This window comes from Cryptomeria japonica, chromosome 10 (assembly GCF_030272615.1).
Source record: "Cryptomeria japonica chromosome 10, Sugi_1.0, whole genome shotgun sequence".
NCBI lineage: Eukaryota > Viridiplantae > Streptophyta > Pinopsida > Cupressales > Cupressaceae > Cryptomeria > Cryptomeria japonica.
Genome location: NC_081414.1, coordinates 772,901,916 through 772,922,728, shown reverse-complemented (window position 1 = coordinate 772,922,728; position 20,813 = coordinate 772,901,916). Strand labels below are relative to the sequence as shown.

The following is a 20,813-nucleotide window of genomic DNA, read 5'->3' as shown; positions in this document are numbered from 1 at the left end:
AAATGTAAAATTTGAATTTTGAAAAAGAGGGGGAAACTGAAATTTTGAATTTTATGATTTTAGAGGGAATACTAAAAGCAATGCAAGTGTTGAAATTTAAAAGTTGACTCGATTTCATGCAAAATTCGAATTTGAAAGTGGAAATCAAAGTTGTTACAATTAAACACTTAATTTCAAAAGTCACAAATTGTAAAAATTTGAAAAAAACACTGAAATTTTGAATGAATGCTAACACACTTTTCAAATTTAGGACTGTAAGAAACACAATTTTGATATGAATTTCAATTTCAACAATTTTTGAATGATTAGAAGCCTCAATCCAAGCAATCGCTAGACCAACTTTGACTTTAATTTTGAAGGTGTTAAAATTGATAAAATCAACCAAAATTCTGGATTTTAGCAGAAAAATACAGTAAGATCTAGCTCCCGAAATTTCGGAAAAAATGTCGGGGACGATGGCGCTCGGGGTGCACACGGTCCTCGCAACTTTTTTCCAAATTTTCAGGGATGAAAGATATTGTGATTTTGTTGCGGAATCCAAAATTACAGCCGATTTGGAAGTGTTTTGATCAGTGAAATTATCAGTCAAAGGTTGAATCAAGAAGGTCTTAAAAATTAGGGTTTTGACATTTAACCATTTAATTTTCACAATTAAAGCACAAATATGAATTGACAATTTGCAATAGAAGGGTAGATCTGAAACAAGCATTAACAATTAAACATTTCACAAGCTCAATTACTAAAAAGAAAATTTTAGGGTTTTTATGCAATCAACCTCTAAAATTTGCAAAAGATCAAACATGGAAATGTATTTAAGGAAACAAAAATTTTCAGATCTAACCATGAATAATCAGAATGAGGATGTTCACGTCGGGTTCACCAAAATGTAAAGTGGAAAAATCGAACCCTAGTCGTTCTCCCGTCCCAAACTCCAAGGAGAGAGAAGGGAGAGTCACTAGGGTTGATGGTTTTCACTTAGGAGAGACTTTACATTCAAAAGAGGGGTTGAAACCCACAAGATCCAATCCCACGCAATGCAAGATTGGATTCTATATGAGTTTCAAGGGTTAAGACATCAAGGATACCCTCTTTTGTAAAGAATGTAGATAGAAAGATTGAACTAGGAATGCATGTAAAGTAGGAAAGATTCGCTTATAAACAGAGATAGGGATATGGGATGAAGCTGCGGACCTGGAATTAGCAGTAAAATGTCGAGACGGTGTTGTCCTGCAAATTTGAGCGAAAGTTGACTGGACGATGGCGCCTGGCGTGCACACGGTCCTCCAAAAAATCCGCGAAACGAAAGGGGATCTGTTCGTCTCTGCACAAGGATTCCAGATCTTCAATTACAGCCGCGTACCTGTAACCTACACACAAAAAAGAGAGGATGATTGGGGGGTTAGGGATGAGGGGTTTGCCTTTAGGTCAAACCCCAGTTTTGGAATTAACCAAGAAATGAGAATGTTGTAAATGTAAATGTTTGTAATGTAAACAAGTACTGATACCTTGTTGTAAGAATGTTTGTATTCTTACATGCGAAGGTGTAATGTATGTAGTATGTTGTATGTTGTATGTGATCTCCTCTTCAATGGTTGAATCCTTGTCTTGAATGCAACACTTAGCCTTGAATGGAAACTTAGAATGATCAATTGCTTGAAGGAATGCTTGAATGCTTGAACGCTTGAATGTTTGAATGTCGCTTCCGCCTTTTTTCCATCTACCCTTTTTGAGAGGGGAAATGTAGTTTATATACTTGTCAATTAGGGCTGATAGACTGATTTTCTCGACCTTAGGCCGACCAGGAAACAATATTTTCCAATTTGCAAACTTAAAGACCCGATGCCCACAAGAGACTGGGCCCAAAATAGGGCCAGGGACCAGGGCGCTGGGCGCCATGGTCCCACCTCCAGGGACAACAGGGTGCAAGGAGGATCAGGCCAGGGTGCTGAAAAATGCAGTTTTTGATGTCATGAACAAGTTTCGGGGTCTCCATTCAGGTTCCGTGTTGCATCGCCATCGTGAAGACCCAAATGCGATCGAAATTGCAAGTGTCGCAATTTTAGGACGCTACAAAGAGTTTCTTGGTCCCAATATTCCAAAGGGAGGTTGTACAAATTTACCCATATTGGGATAAAATTTGTATATTTTAGGGCATTAAAGCATGGCTCTTAGTCCTTTATGTAAAACCATAAACTCTCCATAGTGTAACACCCTTTTTTTAATATTTTCCTCCTAATAAGTGATTGGGCACTCTACCAAATACCAAGAAGAATTCATTTGACAATGGTATAAAGTTTATATCCTCCCCCTAATTAGCATCACACCATTTTCTTATTTTAGGTTTGGCAAGCCATTCTTTGAACCATTCATGAAGAGAGATCTATCTTTAAAGTTTTATATTGCATTTTTATCTTTTCATTATTTAGAAGATAATATTGTGAATAAGAGGGATGTTATTTGCACCTATGGAAACTAAAGCTTTATTGGGTATCCATTTTGGTTGTTTGTCTTCTCTGTCAAATATTGTCTTTGGGTGGTGGTTCTCTAATTCTTTCTTCCAGATTATTAAGCTTTGAGGTAGCTCATTTGTAGTGGGACAATGTTTCTCCCTTGATTTTCTTCCCTTCTTCTACGCTGGGAATGCATATTTTGATCACTATGCCACCAATCATCATTTATTGAATTCCATTTTTTTGATTGACCATTTTTGTGAGCCTTATTATCCCAATCATTGGTTGCATTTCATCCTTTTCTTCCTTTGTTGAAGGGGGTGGTATTCCTACTTTCTTAAGTCGCAAGACATTTTTTCACAATATTTAAAAAATTAGACAAATTATTATTTTTTAGTTATTTACTAGGATTAAAGTGTCACCTACCTTGTAAATACTATGAGATGGTTGCAACATCCTTAGAAAGTTTCCTAAAACACTTTAGGTGTATTGCTAAAATAATTTTTAATATTTATTCTCACTATTGTTTGTAATACATTGATAAGTGGTGATGGGTTCTACTAATAGCAGTAAAGGTGGGTTGTGTTGTCACTTGCAAAATTTGCATGTTTGCAATGCCCAAACTTCCTAAGTTATAAATGCAAGTCAGTGTTAGTGCCATGTCACATCTACTTGAAACCTTGACTTTGATGACTAAAAGTTTGAATCTTGATGATTTTTATGTAAAACTGTTTGGTAGAAAAGTTTTTAGGACAAATTTAAGTAAGATAATCCAATTTAATGGTCCCTTGATCAAGTTTTGAAACGTTTTTTAATGTGTTTGCAACTATAAATAAGCCCAAAAAGGGACAGACCCAATTGTTATTTTGGTTCCAAATGCATGCAGTTTCAGTTTCACAGTAATCCGAAATGAAATGATATAAAAATGATTGTTTTTTAGCCGACCCTTGAAACGTTATGAGATTTGATTGACCAATTTTACAGAATCTGTATAATAAGGAACACGAAGGTTAACTCTAGAAAAATGAAAAGGAAAGAGAATGGATCCTTTGGTTATAAACCATTGGAAAAGGGAGTTTTGTGAAGAAAGAGAAAGATGAAATTTTTTCAACTAATTTACTATTGTCGGCGTCCAGCTATGGTGATGGAATCTGTATGATGAGATTATGAATCTACAAGGAGAAAAACATTTGAAGGTCAAGTGATGTATGGAATTCTCTTGATCAAGATAAAGAGACTGAACTCAACCACTTAATGCAATTATAAAACGTGAAGATCCTAACCCAAGTCCCTACACCTTTTTGGGCAATTTAGAATTCCAAGACTACGTTTATGCCCTTGGCCCTGAACAAGTGCTTCTTCGATATTCAAAACTCAGGAACTTGTCTATGGTGTTGTGATTTTCAGTGGTTTTGACACCAAAATGGTGAAAAAATTCTAACAGTCTCTCTCCAAGAGAAGTCATATGGAGCATAAAATTGATCGTATCAGATATCTCCTCTTCACCGTTCTTCTCTTAATCTCTTTGATCACTGCTTTAGATTTTCTTTGAATACAAAATTTGAAATTCTTGAGTGGGAGTATCTAGAACCTTAAAAACAACTACTTTCTTTGATCTAAAGAGCTCCATAAGGTTTGGTCTTCTTATGCTGATAACCTCTCTTATAAACTATGGATATCCTATCCCTATGGCACTGTATGTTTCCCTAGAAAATGTAAAAGTGCTGCAGATAGTGTTCATCAACCAAGACATTCAAATGTGTTATATGATAAATTATAATATAACTTTTAAATTAAATTACAAATAATTATAAAATTTAAATCTTGAAGCCATTGTAAGGGTACCAACCCCTTGAAGCATAAGAATGAAAGGATGATTAGATCTAGAAAGAAGATGTAAAGAAATGAAGATCTAAAAATAATAATTATTATAAGAAACATTATGGTTAGGTCATGTTGGAATTAAAGGAAAATGAACTTTCTCTACTTTGGATAAATGTGAATCAAATAATATGCATCCACATAAGCATAAATTAATCTAAATTAAATAATTGAAAGCTAAGGATATTGATAATTAGAATATCAATATAATTAAATTCAAAAAATAAATTCAAGAAATTAAAGTATTTAGCTCTAGTTTTAGGGATAGGAATAATCTTGATATATTGCTAAATTTTGGATGTCTGGTGATTAGAAATGAAATAAATTTATCTATAGTCTACTTTCAACCTACAATAATTTAATTTACATGTTTTATGATGGTCCAAATTTTTAGAGGTGGATCCTTTACACAAGCATGGATCTAATATTTACCCATATAAATGATCTAGCTATTTGTGCGCTCTCACTTTTTTTTTCTTACCAATTTTTTTATTCTTTACTTTGTTATTCATATTAGTAGTATTTAAAAACATCTTCCAAGGTTTTTCAAATTACTAAAGGATAAGTTCTCCTAAGTCAACCCCTATAAAAGACTAACTTTATGGTATTGCCAACAATATAGAACATCAAGCTTTCACTATGTAAATGCTTCCAGGATGATTGTGCATATCTAGATTCTTTTTACATGTTCCATTGTTAGTGCTCCCAACACACTCTTTCTTAAATGTTATTAATATGTACTTGATATTAAATGATGATGACATGAATACAATTGAATGTTCGTAAATACAAGATAAAAGAATGGGTGGCAATAGGCCAATATTTGAAATTTGGGGTCAAAAGAATTAGGGGCCAAATTTGTAGGTATAGGATAAATCTTGTGCTTACTTTGATGCAAAAGTGGTTAAATCAAGGTGGGTGACTAATGTATGGGGATGGGTAAATGGATAGGTATAATAAGTGCATAATTAGAGTGTATGTATTAGAATGCATGTGTGTATTAATAACGTGGAGTATAAATGTGTGTAATTGGATGAACAAAAGCATGGGGAAAGGAGCTCAACTTTGCATAAAGTGCCTCATTTATTGATATAAAAATGTATTAAACCATTATCTCATGATAAACACAAAACTAACTGAAAAATGACATCAACATACAAATTTCACTATTATTCAATCAATTTATAATATAAATACCAACATTCTATGAAGATTTATTTTAATATTTATCCTTCTAAGATAAATAAATTATGATTTGATGGAAAATTGTATCTCTACCAAATTTTTCATTTCCATGATACCTTAATTCAGAAATGGGCTTTCAATTGATTAACTTCCTAATCAATTTTCGTAGTTGCATACTTTAAAGTGCAACTTGTTTCTAAGAGTGTGAGGGGTTCAATTCCTGGTTAGATTTTTTCATTCTACCTCCCTCAGTCACAAATTACAATGCAAAATGTGGAATCACGAAAACCCTCTGTTTAGTATCACCATATCTTGAGCTAGTGGTGAGCATCTCTCTCCATTGTTTATGTGGTTCCTAGATCGTCGAACAAATTGTTCTATCAAATTGAATTGCCTTGAGCATCCGGTATGCCATTCGTTTAGGTCACCAATGGCTGTGTATGGATCCTGCAACGCAAGAATATCTCGATTACAGGGGTACAGTGACTTCTATTTACATCAAGTTCTCCCCCGCTCTTCACATATCAGTAGGTTTAAGTCTTCAAGCAGGGGTATTTTAAGTAGAGTCTTGGTGGGTACTACGAGTAATGGGAAGGGCATTTGCAAGAGAAGCAATAATTTAATGTGCCTTTCATATCGTTGGGATAAGGAGGAAGTAGCTGCAGATAGTGAGGGGAGTAATTTTGAAGTGGGTGTATTTCTATTCAATGGCAGAGAATATTACAGATGTCATGACGTTTTCGAGAGACTGTGGAACCACGCTGAAGAACCCCAGCGCACTCTGCTTCATGCTATCCTGCAGTGTTGTGTTGGATTCTACCATCTCTTTAATCAGGTACTACCAATTACTCTTCCCATCTGCTAATTTTTTGGGAAAGAACCCATGTTTCCTTCCATGAGGGTAGTGGTTCCACTCTAGTTTTGTTGCAATAGGGTTATAATTATGTTGAGATGTATCCTCTAATGGAGTTTTCAGAATGATGATGTTCCTTTACTCCTGCTAGAACTGAGAGATAAATGGTACCTTTGAAAGAGAGGGAGCAGAGCAATGAGATAAGATTGATCAATATATGTTGTAGCTCACAAGTTGAAACAACATGAAGGGCATTGTGGCAGCTTGCATATTAGTGTATTCTTGGGTATTCCCTAGATTAAACGAGCAGTATCAACTATTTGCAGAAGTAAAAGAACTCCTCAATATAACAGAGCAGAATAGAACTGTTGTATTACTCATTCTATCATTTTATTGATTAACATATTACAAATATATAACTGTTAACGACTCAACATTTTTCTTATAATTATGCTAGTTTGTTTGACAATTAAATAAAGACTCTTGACAACAAATTGGACTATAGACAGTAAACTAGAATAGGTCTACAATTCATACTCAAACTCATATGACACATAAATAGCTTGAGTATAATTCATTTACAAATTAATCTCTAACACTCCCCTTAATGATTAATTGAATTTTGATAGACTTCTAACATATAAACATAGTACAAATTAGGAATTAAACTGACTAGAAACATAAAGCAAAACAGTACATTATATAGAAGTTGTTCTTTGAAAACAATTCTTGGACCAGTAAGACACCTTCAAGCTGCTCTCCAACTGCATAAGCTGCTCCCCAACTGTAGGTACAGCCACCCAACCATCATCCAAGTTCCCAACATCATTGGACACCATTTGCACATGAAGTGTCTCATCACCCTCATAAAGGTATAATCAGTTTACTATCAGAAATCAGAACTATTGCATATCAAAACCTTTAAATTGGAGCACAAAGAAACCAACACAATGAAAGATAAAACATGAAAGCACAGCACACACAACACCAATACTTTGACTTGGAAAACTCGGTAAAGGGAAAAACCACAGTGGGAAACCCTACCCACAATCAGATAATACTTCTGCAGCAATATGTGAAATAATTACAATGGTAATTGCATTTGCAATCAGGCCAACAGCCTAGAGCTCACTGCTCATCACAAAAGAGAAGTCTCACTGACTTACAAAAACATCGGACTACAATCCGGAAAGAATGAACTGTGAAAGTAGCATCTCCTAATGCTTGATACAATTCCGGTTAAGCACAGATGTCTGCCCTGCAATACCAAATCCTTCTGCCGAATGATATATCACTTGTTCGCACATAAACCTTCCTCTCATAATGCAGACATAACCATCGATACCACACATGACATATTACATGAATAAGTCACCTATAAATACAGATCATCAACCTTATGATAAGGTCGGCTAAACCCTAAACCCAAAAACCCATAATTACAAAAATTACATCACACAGTACCACTGGACCAATATTATGATTTACGTTACATAGCATGGACCTAATTCAAATATCCAAACAATTATATCCGCCGGAAATTTCGTTAAGACCAAAATCCAACATGTTTCACCAACTGGTAGAAACTCTCAGTGCAATAACATAGAAAGTCTAACCGGATCCAAATAGGACCACCATAACATGACGCTAGCCAATGCAGAGTCACCAAACACTCGGGACAAGATCAAGAAGCACCTTTAGCATGATAGAAATCGGTTCCATAAGCCGGACCAAAATCATCTGATCAAAACATCAAATATCGCTAACTGGTAAAACTAACCAGTACCAAGAAATATCAACCTGGAACATAAGCAATAGTTACCGGAGCACTAAAATATGAACCAACAGAATATGGCAAGCATATAAACATCCTGAATAAGCATCCAAAATTGCATCCAAGGATCTGATCATACTGGATCAAAATTGAAGCCAAAACCAAGATAAACACCAAGTCTAACCGAGATGGCAGAACCATATCCAACCAGGATACAATGTTGACATCAATGGCAACACTTAAACAAATCCAGCATATGCCAACAAATATCATATTAAAAACAGAGATATTATACTACAGGAAAAATACAACAGCAGAAATAAAAGAACAGAGCATAAGAGAACTGATGTATTACTCATTCTTATCATTTTAATCATTAACATATTACAAATATATAATTGTTGAAGACTCAATATTTCTACTATAATTATGCTAGTTTGTTTGACAATTGACTAAAGGCTCTTGACAACAAACTGGACTATAGACAGAAAGAGCAAACTAGAACAGGTCTACAACTCATACTCAAACTCATATGGCACATAAACAGCTTGAGTATAATCCAGTTACAAATTAATCTCTAACACTACTCTCATGTTTCGGACTTATAACAGAACCATAAAATTGCCTTTCTAATTGAATAGCAAGTAAAAGCATATTCGCAATACTTTTTAGGATCCCTATCACCGAGTACTCTTGAATTTGTCCCTAATTTACTGGAGAACTACGGGAGTCAAAAAATCTGTTGAGTTTTAGTCTCCTTTTGCAGTCAATCATCTCCCATTTGAATTTTTTTCATGATTATGGAGATCTAGCCTTTAGTGTTAATGTGACTTGACTCTTGAGATTTTTTCTCCCATGTAGAATCATCATGGAGCAATGGTTGAGCTAGGAGAAGGTCTTAATAAGCTACATAAGCTAAAATTTAGAAGTGGGCCATTTCATCAGTTTGAGCAGGACATTTCAACTGTCCTTGAATTCATTTATGGCACACAAATGGAACATGCAGCATGTAAGTTTAAGGCTTACTCTGTTTTATAAAACCAGTGAATTCTTAAATATATCTCTCTCTACTGGAAAACTTTGTGTTTCCCTCTCCCTTTGGCCTTGCTCCTGTATAGTTTTTCAATATTAACAAATGCAAATCTGGCAGGCACTGATGATTATTGTTTGACAATGGATGGCTCTGCACGGTCCTATCAGCTTCTCGGTAACTTTGGTGCAGGACAACCATTATATGCCTTACAGAGGGATTCAAATGGGGATTGTTATCTTTATTTCAGTCCCAAAGGGCTTTCTAACCATGAAAATCCTCTGAGAGTAAAATTACCCCTTCTCCTAGCTACTGAAGAAGACTTAAAGGACTGTGCAAAATATTAGTAAGTTATGCTGGAGTTTTTATACAAGGTGAAGTATCTTACCAGACCAATTACCAATATCATTTATTTGATTCTTCCTGCCGAGGTAGTTATTAATAAGATGCTCTTCCATATTCTTCTCTTACATAAAACCTGATTTTAGTTGCCATTGTAGCTTTTTGTTTCAGTTTACCATGTTTTTCACATATTTACTAAAATATTTTGCACAATGTGTGTTTACCTAGGACATTAACGGACAATAGAAATAGGAATTTAAGAAAATGTTGAAAGAGTCTCGATCCTAAATTTTAAAACTACTATTAAACTTAAAAAATAAAAGCATGAAATGTTTCTGGATTTGATTTTGTAGGGTTTTTTTTTTGACATTTTGAAACAAACTCCATGATCCAGATCAGAACATCTCATGCTAATAAACTTAAAAATTAAAAGCACGAAATGTTTCTAGATTTGACTTTGTAGACCCTTTTTATCATCTCTAATATCTCATGCTAATATCTCAGTCTCTGGAAATTTAATGTCTGAAAAGACTGCAAAACCTGAAATATAAAGGCACTAAATTGTATGAAACTTAGGCTAGCAGACTAATATGCATATCATGGTTCTAGTGAAGTTAAAGGGGACGAAAAGACAGTTGATTGGAAACTAAGATTCCTGAAGAGGAACTTGAAGAAGCAGATGAAAACAAGGATGACTGTGTTAGCAGAAAAACATGACAACCAGGGTACAAAGAGTCATGTAGAAAGATGAGGAACAAGGAGAAGTGACTTGCTTTTCAAAATCCAAAGTCGGTGAGTTAGATTTTCAGTTTTTCATTTTACTTTCAAATTTGGAATTGTGAACATCATAGCTACAAAAGTTGAACTTCATGAGTTGGATCGGCTATCTGTCATTGCATTTTCAATTTGGAATTATAAGCATTATGTTTACAGTCAACTGACCTGAAAGAGTTATCCTGGATTACTGATGAACAAAGTTTCCCAAGGGGGGAGAAGAAATGACCAACCCTTCTCCCAACCAATCTCCTAGTCGATCAATCATCAAAGGAAAGAGAATGGATGATCCTATCTTCTCCCATTGATTCTTCGTCTCATTAGGCTATTGCAAAGTTTGGCTTGGGCTTCAAGTTTTCAACTTTCAATGGGGAAGTGACAATTATCCCATCCCTTATTGGGTCTAGCAAGGAAAAGAAGATTCATCCCTACCTTTGCCATTCCACATAAGAAAGTAATTCTAGGAGGAGATGGGAGACCTCACAATATTTCACTATATTGGAAAAATCAAAGAATATCACTTTTGTACAATAATAAAACATAAATAATTATTATATTATTAGTTTATTTTCAATGTATCCCAATATGACTTTTAAATTTTCTTTTCCAACATAATTTTTCTAATTAATAACAGTCCCAATGGATATTTCAACTTAAAAAGGAGTCCAGGGCAAGGGGACCAACATTCCCCATATCTATTTAGGGCAAAGCGACCTTCTTCCCCATAACTATTTATCATTATGGTTGAAGTTTTGGGCAGAAATATAGCCTCAAATATAAACACAGACATGATTAAAAGATTCAAACCAATTCCTGTTCTAAACCCCAGATCAGATCAATAATTTATTAATGACCATCTTTTTGGAGATGCCACCATTGTAGAGGTTTGTCTGAAAATAATTATTTCTCAATATACCATAACATCTAGTTAACAAGAAATCTTGAGAAGGGCTGGTTATTTTTCTTCAATACCAAGCAAAGACTTCAAAACCAAATTGCTAATATCTAAGCTATAACATATACCAATTTTTTTTCACCTACCTTGAAATGCTTTTGACCGCTGGAAGAATTTAGAAGAATAGCTAGCTTAATCTCAATGAAAGAATCCAAAAAAAACTTGTTGCATGGAAAGGCATTCTTCTCAGTCAAGCTAAAAAAAACTTCAATTGGTCAAATCTTTTCTCAGTCGAGCTTTAAAAAAACTTCAATTGGTCAAATCTTTTCTCAGTCGAGCTTTAAAAAAACTTCAATTGGTCAAATCTTTTCAGTCGAGCACTTGTGTCTACCTTCTTTCTCTTTTCAAAATGTCCAATAGCTTGGCTGAAAAATAGAAGAACAACTTTAGAGAACAAGAAAAGAAAAGGATTTCTCTAGTGGCCTGGATGAAGTTTGTTCTTCTAAGAAAAATGGAAGATTGGGAATCCAGAAAATAAAAGATATGGACAAGGCCCTAATACCCAAAAGTGGGTGAAAATTGATAATTGAATGTAGAGAATGGACCAATATAATGAAAGTCAAATATACTAACAATCTTGATGGTTTCTTCTTCCTATTCCATATGTATTTCTTTGGCATGTTCAATTCTGTGAAACAATCTAAAAATAAATAAAAGAAATTTTTAAATAAGGTGGTAAAATATAAATTGGGGAATGAAGAACTTATATGATTTTGGGAGGATCCTTGGATCAATAATTCGAAGTTGGAACAAACCTTTCCTTATGCTCATCTAAAGGAGTTATGTAAGATGTTTAGAACTTTAGTCAATGACTCCAAGTAGAAAAATGGGACCTTCGTTTAGAAAACTAACTCAAAAATGTTTGCAATTTTTAACGGATCTCTCTTATCCGATTTCATCTCTAAAATTAGTAATCACATGTATTTAATCTAAATGTTAGACATGATGAAATTATTTGGGTTGTGCACTCTATAATAAATTACTTAGTCATATATGATTACATTTGATTGGATAACATATAGAAAACCTCAATCCAATAGTATTGAATATAGAATCACAACCTCACTTTGAAAACCAACTTTTTCAAGTGGGCTTCCTACCATGGTGAAATCCTCATGATTGACAATTTGAAATCTCATGGATTCCGAATGGCCAATAGATGTATCTGATGCAAAAACAAAAGGAGTTAGCATATCACCCTGATTGCCCATTTACTTGGAAGATTAGATAGAAGGTTTTAGAAAAAAATAACATTCAATGGGTTTGACATATAAATGTTAGGCAAGTGATATGTAGTTGGACCTCACAATTTAAGCATCCTTTAATCAAGGATATATGGGACTTAGCTATACCTCACTTTGGCTGAGGTGTTTAGAAGGAAAGGAACAATAGACTTAAAATGTTAGTGTACTTAAAATTAACAAACCTAAATGACTTCTTGTTGACATAGAAATTATTTTAGCTTACAACTAGAATCTACAAGATAAGATAAAAAAAAATTGATATATCAAATATTTGACAAAGGAACACCAAATGGACCCCCTAACATTAGTTGTAGTAAGCTAAACTTTGATGGATTGTCTAAAGAAAACTTGGGCTAGGCAAGAGGTGGTGACTTAGTTAGGAATAATAAAGTAAATATAATTTGTGGTTTTGCAGAGAATCTAGTGATCTAAATGAACAACTATGCAAAAGCCATGACAACTCTTAAAGGCACTATCCCTATTGGTGATAATGACATCACTAATTTGGTGATGGAATTAGACTCCAAAAATACCATTGGAAAGTTAAATACAAAAGTTTTCCTCACAAGTCATAAAAGAATACCATCAAGGAGACCAAGGAAATCCTAATGTTTTTTTGTAAACATAAAAAAATAACCACATTTATAGGGAAGGTATCACCTCCACGACCCTTCTTGCTAATATAAGCAAACACATAAAAGGTCTTAAACACTGGAATGATGAGGGAACCAACCTAAAACTATTAAAACCAAATTAAATGAAGATCTATATGTAATAATTGATTTCTATCCACCACCCTTAATCATTGTAGAGTTGACATGATTGGATTTAATAAAATTTATGCAAAGGACTATGTCAAAACTCTCTTTATGGAAGAGGAGATAAAGTTTAATGATTTCATAACAAAAGGTGCTAGAAATAGACAAGATTTAAGAAGTACAAAAAAAGAAATCATCTTCCACTTTTCTAAACATTACTATTGAGGGTAGACAAATTAACAAGAGATTAGGCATAAAAGGGGAGCTTAACAAATTTGAACCTTCAAACTATTAGGAAAATAATATATGTTGATCAAACCATTTCCTACATAACCCTATGAGAGAAAACCATGCATACAATATCATAGAATAGCCATATAATAATATCAAAGACAAACTAGACACGATAACATGAGATGTACCTTGGGAAAATCTTCAAGAGGAAAAACACACAAATTTTAAAAGCATCCACACTCATTGTGTTATTCAACAATGAAAGCATTACTTGATGCACCTATAGGGTCTCAATGAATACTTCTAAAACATTTAGCTCTTGCAATGCATCCTCAATTTGTTTAAGCATATACCCACACATCTCATGCCATGCTTCGCATATGCACTCTTTGGAAGAGAGCTCAATACAATAAAGATTGGACCCAACAACCAAATAGTCAACCAACCAACCTTAACCACTAAACATGTGCTTTCTTTTATAGAATCAAGCTCAAACAAAACAACCAAGTGGTGAGGTAAAAACATGTAACTCAAACCCATGAGTAAACAAAACTTTGACCCTGCATTTATTTTTTGGTACTAAGTTTCCTAATTTTAAACATTTTTTCATGTGTAACCTACACAAAATCTCTAAGCAATTTTACATACAACTTTACAAGTAGATCCCAACACAAATTTAATGTGGTTAAACACATCTTCTAACGATGCACTCCAAATAAATTTATTTATTCAACACAATTAAAATAATTCATTCTTAGGCAAGGTGTACAAGACCCTCTAACATTATCCTACTTGTATACATTGCATAAGGGTTAATCAATCAAATGCATCATCATAGCTATATGTGAAACCACATAATTTCTAGCATGTTGTCATGTTCCATCAAGGTACCTACAATAACATCCAAGATATCCACCATATCAAGAAAAAACTTCTCTCATCCACCAACATGGTACTTATGGAAGAAAAAGAACAATCCAAGTTTTTGACTACGTGAAAACCAAGTTTTGAAGGGACTCGAAACCCTTTACAAATCAAACAAGGGAAAGAACTAGACCACTCAACAAAGAGGAGAGAGCCACAACCAAAAAACAGTCTGCCCCAAAAGACAGCAGGCAACCCAACCAAAGACAGGGCCAGAAAAACCAGCCCAAACAACCAATCACAAGGGCCTCAAGATTTACAACTGGCATGTGGGAACGAAGAGTCCTATCAAAAGAAGGCTTGGATGTCTTTGAATGTTTCCCCTTTACAGTAATCCATCCTTCTTCAACTTTAGCTACCGCAACAAACCAATCCGAAGAGCCCAACACCGATCTATCCGGATTGGGAGAAAGAGCATCAGTAGAGGGAGAAACAACCGTTTGTTGGCATTATGGATGAATTGATTATGTGTTGCATTGATGTTTTGTCATTGATGTCAACACTAGCTATTATGGTTTTGGTTACCGACATACATGTTTTGGTTATCGGCAGAAGAGACTCTGTTGGACACTTCTGACATATTTGGATCAGTGGAGTATGTTTGAGTTCATGTGTTATATGCTCCATGAGCATGTTTTGGTCAGTTGGTATTGACTTGGTAATCGGATGCTATCATACACTCTGGTAAACCCTTACCGGCACTGGTTTAAGGTTTAACCGACAGAGCTCTCACTGAGAAATCTTGACAGGATGCATAATTGGTGTTGGTGCGACTTCTACATGGATTTTGGGATGCTAAAGATGTTCTTTGGTCGTGCTTCAAATACTTGGAGACGTTGCTTTGGCGTGGTGGACCCATAATAGGTCCGATACCTATCTAGGTTATGGACCAATATCATGTTAACGTGTACTCTACACGTTATCGGGATGATTTATGGATTGGTTATTGTTGTTTTGGTCTTAAGCCGACATGGCATATCATTGTAATATGGATTTATGTAATGATCTTATTGTAATATCTTTTAGGTGGCCGACCTAATTGGTTTAGGCCTTAGGGTTTGTATAAAATGATGTAAGATCTCATTGTAGATCATGGTATGGTATGGGGATTAAGTGTTGTGGTCTTGAAATGCAATATCATATGCGGAGGAGATTTGGTCGATCATAGGTGATCGAATTGGGATTAAGGAAGAGGTCAAAGGCCTCCGGTATTGAGCTTAACCGAGACTGTAATTAGGCATGGTAGATGATATCTTTGGTAGTTCACTCTATTGGATTGTTGTCCATTTATCTTGAGATGGTTGTAGCCTCTCTGTAGTCAGTGAGACTCTTTTGTAATGAGCAGTACGCTCTAGGCAGTGTGCCTTCTTGCATGTGCAGGCCCCTCATTGTAACACATACTTTCTGCAGAAGTATCATCTGACTGTGGGTAGGCTTCCCACCGTGGTTTTTCCCTTTCTGGGTTTTCCACGTACAAATCATGGTGTTATGTGGTATGGTTGCTTTGCATTGATTATTTGTTTAATTGTTAAGTTGTGTTGTTTACCGATACTTAATCTGGTTAAAGGTTATTAAGTGGATTAAATGATATAATCTGTTAACAAAGTTGATTCACACCCCCCCTCTCACTTGTTCACCGGTTATCCTAACACCATTGTAGACACAAGACCACATCCAGCAGATGGGGAAATAGTTGTATCAACACACAGTGAAGCAGCCGACGGGGTAAGAGACATCAAACCATTTTCAGTAGAAGAGACAACAACATCCTGTATCACAACATCTTTAATCACAGAAACATCCTTTATGGCATTTGAAGAATCTTTCTTTGCCATTAAAGAATCCAAACTAGCCATAGTAGAAACCCCAGCAACTTGCGACTCTATAGAAGAGTACAAAGATTTCTTTATGATCGTATAATGCTGGTATGAGGCCCTTGACCACTGTGAAGCCACTGGATTTTTCTTCTCCAACCCACAATTCTTAGTCGCATGGCCGGTTGTAAAGCATCTATGACACCTGAAAGGAATACCTTCGTAATCCAAAGATTGGACCCAACTGCCAAAAGAGGAATTAATGACAATCTCAGCTGGTAGTCCCTTAAACACATCTAGCTCCACCAGAATGCGAACACAAGTAGTATGATAGAGCTCAAAGGATTCATTATCCAACATAATGAAATTTCCAATAGCATCACCTATTTCCTCAAAGAGAGAAGCGGCCCACAAATGGATAGGAAGGTAGGGAAGCCGAACCCAAACCGGAATTTTGTTGAACTTTTTAGAAAGGGGGTTAAAATCAGAGTGCCAGGGTTTGGCCAAAAGAGGCATATCATCTTTCTCATAGAAAAAGATTTCACACAGAATTTTTCTTCTATCCTTAGCATTCTCAAATTTAGCAACAAAGAAACCTTTAACCATAGAGTATATGTGAACTATACTAGAAATGAGAGGATCCCAGTGTTGAGAGATCCATTTATGCAGCTCCGAGAGGCTAGGCCAAATACCCCTGAATCTACAGATAGCATTATGCTCCGTAAAAACCTGCACATTGTTCTCTATTTCCCGATCAGTATCCTTATTCACATTGACAGAGGTGGCACAGGAGACAAGGATAAACCCCCTACCTCCCCCTCTGCGTAAATTAGAGGCATTAGACGGATCTTGCAACACCTGAGCAGAGCCGGGGCCAGGGCCCTCAATAGCCATCGACGCCCAGGAGACTCCTGCACGACTAGGTGCAACAACAACAACCAGATCCGACTTACCGTTGGGAAGAGCAGATGCAGGGGAGCGAGCGGAAGCACCATGCAGGAATATTTTTTAAAAATTCATCGCATCTTTTTGCAAGCTAACAAAAGAACAATCCAAGTTGAATATGCATTAATGAAAATAATACAAGCATCAAATCCAATTGATAACAAAGTCTGCAAGCTACTATCTAATGAAAAAACCTACATGACTAGAAATAGAAACCATAGGAAATACTAATCCATCCTATCATCCATGCCTCAAAAGGAATACAAATATTAGTATAACTTATGCCAATAACCTATCCAACCCATAAAATACAATCACAAGATCCATGTATAGAACCTGTCAATGAATGAACATACACATCTAGGGACTTCCATTGCATGGGTAATGTCAATTCGAAAAATATTAAGAGACATCAATTGTACCAATCAACACTCATACCAATGTACAACTAATAATCAACACATGTAGTATCAAAGAACAATGACAATGGTCCACACATGTAACTAAAATCATTTCATAATCTATCACAACATGCCACCATAACTCTTCTGTGTCCACCACAACAAACCATGTCAACATGAAAATCCAAGAAGTAGCCATAGAAAAAAGAGAAAAAACCTATAAATCATATCTCATAGCATGTCTTACCAACATCTCCAAGCAATAATTTGTGTCAAATAAGATCCCCTTCATAAACCCAAATAAAAACCCTCAAAAACACCCAATTGTCCAATCTCTAAGATTAACAAAATATATGCATTATATATAACCAACATTGATGTAAGTCGAGCTGTAACCAAGGAAGATTAAAGTTAAATCCATTTTCTAATTAAAAAAGCCCAATAACTTCTAAAATCCTCATCAATGAATGGAGTCATAAATAATCTCAATTGTACAAGGAGATAAGGATGCCAAATACTTCTCAAATGAACCCTCCATAAATAGTAACCATATATCAAGATCCATATCCATGAGAAGATATATGATAAAATATAATGCATTTAAAAATAAGATGAGCAATACCTCTTAGATGATTATCCACCAAATAGACCAAAACTAAGGAAAGAGATTGCTGCTAAAGGATATACCAAGCCATAATGACTATGTTCAAGAACAATGTCCTTTAAAGATTGTGATGAACTTACATCCATATCTAGGCGTGTTCTCCTAATACTTTCTTTCTAAAACCTACAAAGAGTAACCATCACAACAAATGCCTTAACTAAGTCTTCAAGTATCCATGAACATCTACGACCAATGAATATATTCTTAGCTCCATATTTATACTATGTTGCCTCATGAAGCTCTCAAGAAAATGACTAATGTACTCAAAATCAAGAGAACTATCTAGATCACTATCAAAACTACAACTACACATCTGCAAAATTAGGAACACAACATGACATCATGATAAAAAAAAAGTATCATCTAAATAATATAATATGCAATCAAGAGTCTACCAGGGCATTACACTAAAACCATTCTCTCAAACAAGGATCACCCATCAAAGATTGACAAGTCACAAGCCTAACACCTCAACCAAAGACTCCAAGAGTCCTTCATGGCTAACCAAAATGTCAACATATCCAATCACATCAAAATAGATATATTCTAAAATCCAAAATGAAAATCTCAAAGAACTTTCACTTAAAATAGGAACCAATAACTCTCCATGACACCAACAACCATTGTAGAGGATCATCTAGCACCAAGTGATGAATCCACATCACCAAAAAAGCTCCAATTGAATCATGATATTGATCCATCCATGACATCATGATAACCATCTCCTAAATGAAGATCACACATGGGCCACACACACTCAACTGCAATACCAACAACTATATAAATAAAAATTAGAACGAATATTTCCAAAACAACAAGATTCAACTACCAACAAAAAATGACTATCAAAACAACTTTCTACAAGTCCTAATTATTGACTGTCTAGGCACTCTATTCATCCATACTCACATCTTAATGCAACATAATAATGTACAAATGACCATCTAGACAAGGTCAATTAAGTCAAGCTGTAACAACTCTAAAAAGACTTGTGGATATAGACAATCCACATTTGATACATCTCATTGCAACCAAATGAGAGTCCAACCCACATAACTACATAACTTGTAAGTCCTCAATCAATGTCCAACATAGAAAATTACCATCACATTAGTAATTTGCAAACTAATATAACCAAGAAGATAATCTATAGATCTCAAGAATTAAACAACAAATCAATTCTAGATCCAATTTGCCAAAAAAGTCCACAATCAAGTACTATATTCAAGGAAACAAATAAGCACCCAAGAGATAATAATCATTTTCTAAAACTAAAATGCACCACCATTATCAACCACATACATGATCATGTCATGCCAAAGTCTCTCACATGTTACAACCGTATTTTCAAATTAGAAGACCCGTGTACACATTTTCATCAAAGATTAAACTCTTAAAAATAATATAAACCTATAATAGGAAGTACTAAGTCTAATAATTAACTGTACCATAATACAAGTCTCATAACAACATGCACTCTTACAAGTTTTTGCCTTCCAATCTATTTGGATGCTCACGTAATCATACCCCAAATCTTAGGCTCTTACAAACGATAGAACAAGTACCAAACTCTATTCTCAATTAAACGAAAAAACACTTGATCCACTATGTAATACATTGTAGATTCTCTCTATCACGTATTTGAAATAAAATATCCAATTTTATATGCAAAAATCATTACTAATTAACTATTCTAGAGAAATGCCTAACTTCATGACACCAAAATCTATTAAAAATAGTAACATATGACAATCAAACCTATACCACTACATAGTGCTCGAAGAGAGCTTTTTAATGTGTACTCAAAGTCAAAAATTTGATACAATGGGTGTATCTTGTTCCTCTCAAAAATAAAAATTCCCCGTAAGACATAGAAGGAGGTCATATACAACCTCTACCTTACTAATGTTAGCATGCCGTTGTTAATAAGATAAAGAGCGGTACTTGGAATCAATGTCTATGCAGAGATCAAATATCTGACAAGATAATTATTATATATTTATTAATTAAATTAAAAATTAAAACATAATTATATTTTAATTTTTAATCTAATTAATAAATACAAAATAATTACCTTATCAAATCTCTGCATAGACAATTCCATACCTAGATGGTGCTATGGTAGACATGATAGGTTGGCCACATTTGACAAACCGCCTACAATTTCTGACTTTAGAGAATGGCGACAAATACATAATAATTTTTCCTTTCAAAACGTTGAATAAATGTCTTCGATTCTGGAAATACTTCGTTGCCTTCATTTGCCTAGAAAAATTCTTCAACATTGTATACGTTTTGCTGTTAAAAGCTTCCATTTTGGCATGACAGGGAGAATTTACGCCCCCAAATTGCATTTGCTTGACAGTTTTTAAAGACTTTTTTACGCATATCCAACAATCATTGTACTCTTTGAGATTAGGTATCTTTAAGGCATCCTATCAAATGATTCAGCCACAACATCTGACAATAATTCTTTATGCTTTACGCTTTGATGTTCATACCTTGTTCACAAGCTCTCATATTGGTGGTGTTAGGCATCATCAACCATAATATCTATGCTTGTATGGTTGTCCACAAATTGTTTT

General features: G+C 34.8%; 2 protein-coding genes across 2 annotated transcripts; one reads left to right on the top strand and one right to left on the bottom strand.

The window, feature by feature from the left end:
* Positions 1-5,725: 5,725 nt before the first annotated feature.
* On the top strand, positions 5,726-9,632 carry LOC131026966 (uncharacterized). Its single transcript, XM_057956958.2, has 3 exons — positions 5,726-6,351; positions 9,005-9,152; positions 9,294-9,632. Exons 1-3 carry the CDS (start codon positions 5,863-5,865, stop codon positions 9,518-9,520), a joined length of 864 nt encoding a protein of 287 aa, XP_057812941.2. The 5' UTR covers positions 5,726-5,862; the 3' UTR covers positions 9,521-9,632.
* Positions 9,633-16,044: 6,412 nt separating this feature from the next.
* Positions 16,045-17,112, bottom strand: LOC131859220 (uncharacterized). Its single transcript, XM_059212791.1, has one exon. It carries the CDS (start codon positions 17,110-17,112, stop codon positions 16,045-16,047), a length of 1,068 nt encoding a protein of 355 aa, XP_059068774.1.
* Positions 17,113-20,813: the final 3,701 nt, after the last annotated feature.

Coding starts and splice junctions, on each gene's coding strand:
- LOC131859220 (XM_059212791.1), bottom strand. CDS start 17,112: ATGGCTATTGAGGGCCCTGGCCCCGGCTCTGCTCAGGTGTTGCAAGAT.
- LOC131026966 (XM_057956958.2), top strand. CDS start 5,863: ATGTGGTTCCTAGATCGTCGAACAAATTGTTCTATCAAATTGAATTGC. Junction 6,352..9,004: donor TCTACCATCTCTTTAATCAG/GTACTACCAATT, acceptor TCTCCCATGTAG/AATCATCATGGAGCAATGGT. Junction 9,153..9,293: donor ACAAATGGAACATGCAGCAT/GTAAGTTTAAGG, acceptor CAAATCTGGCAG/GCACTGATGATTATTGTTTG.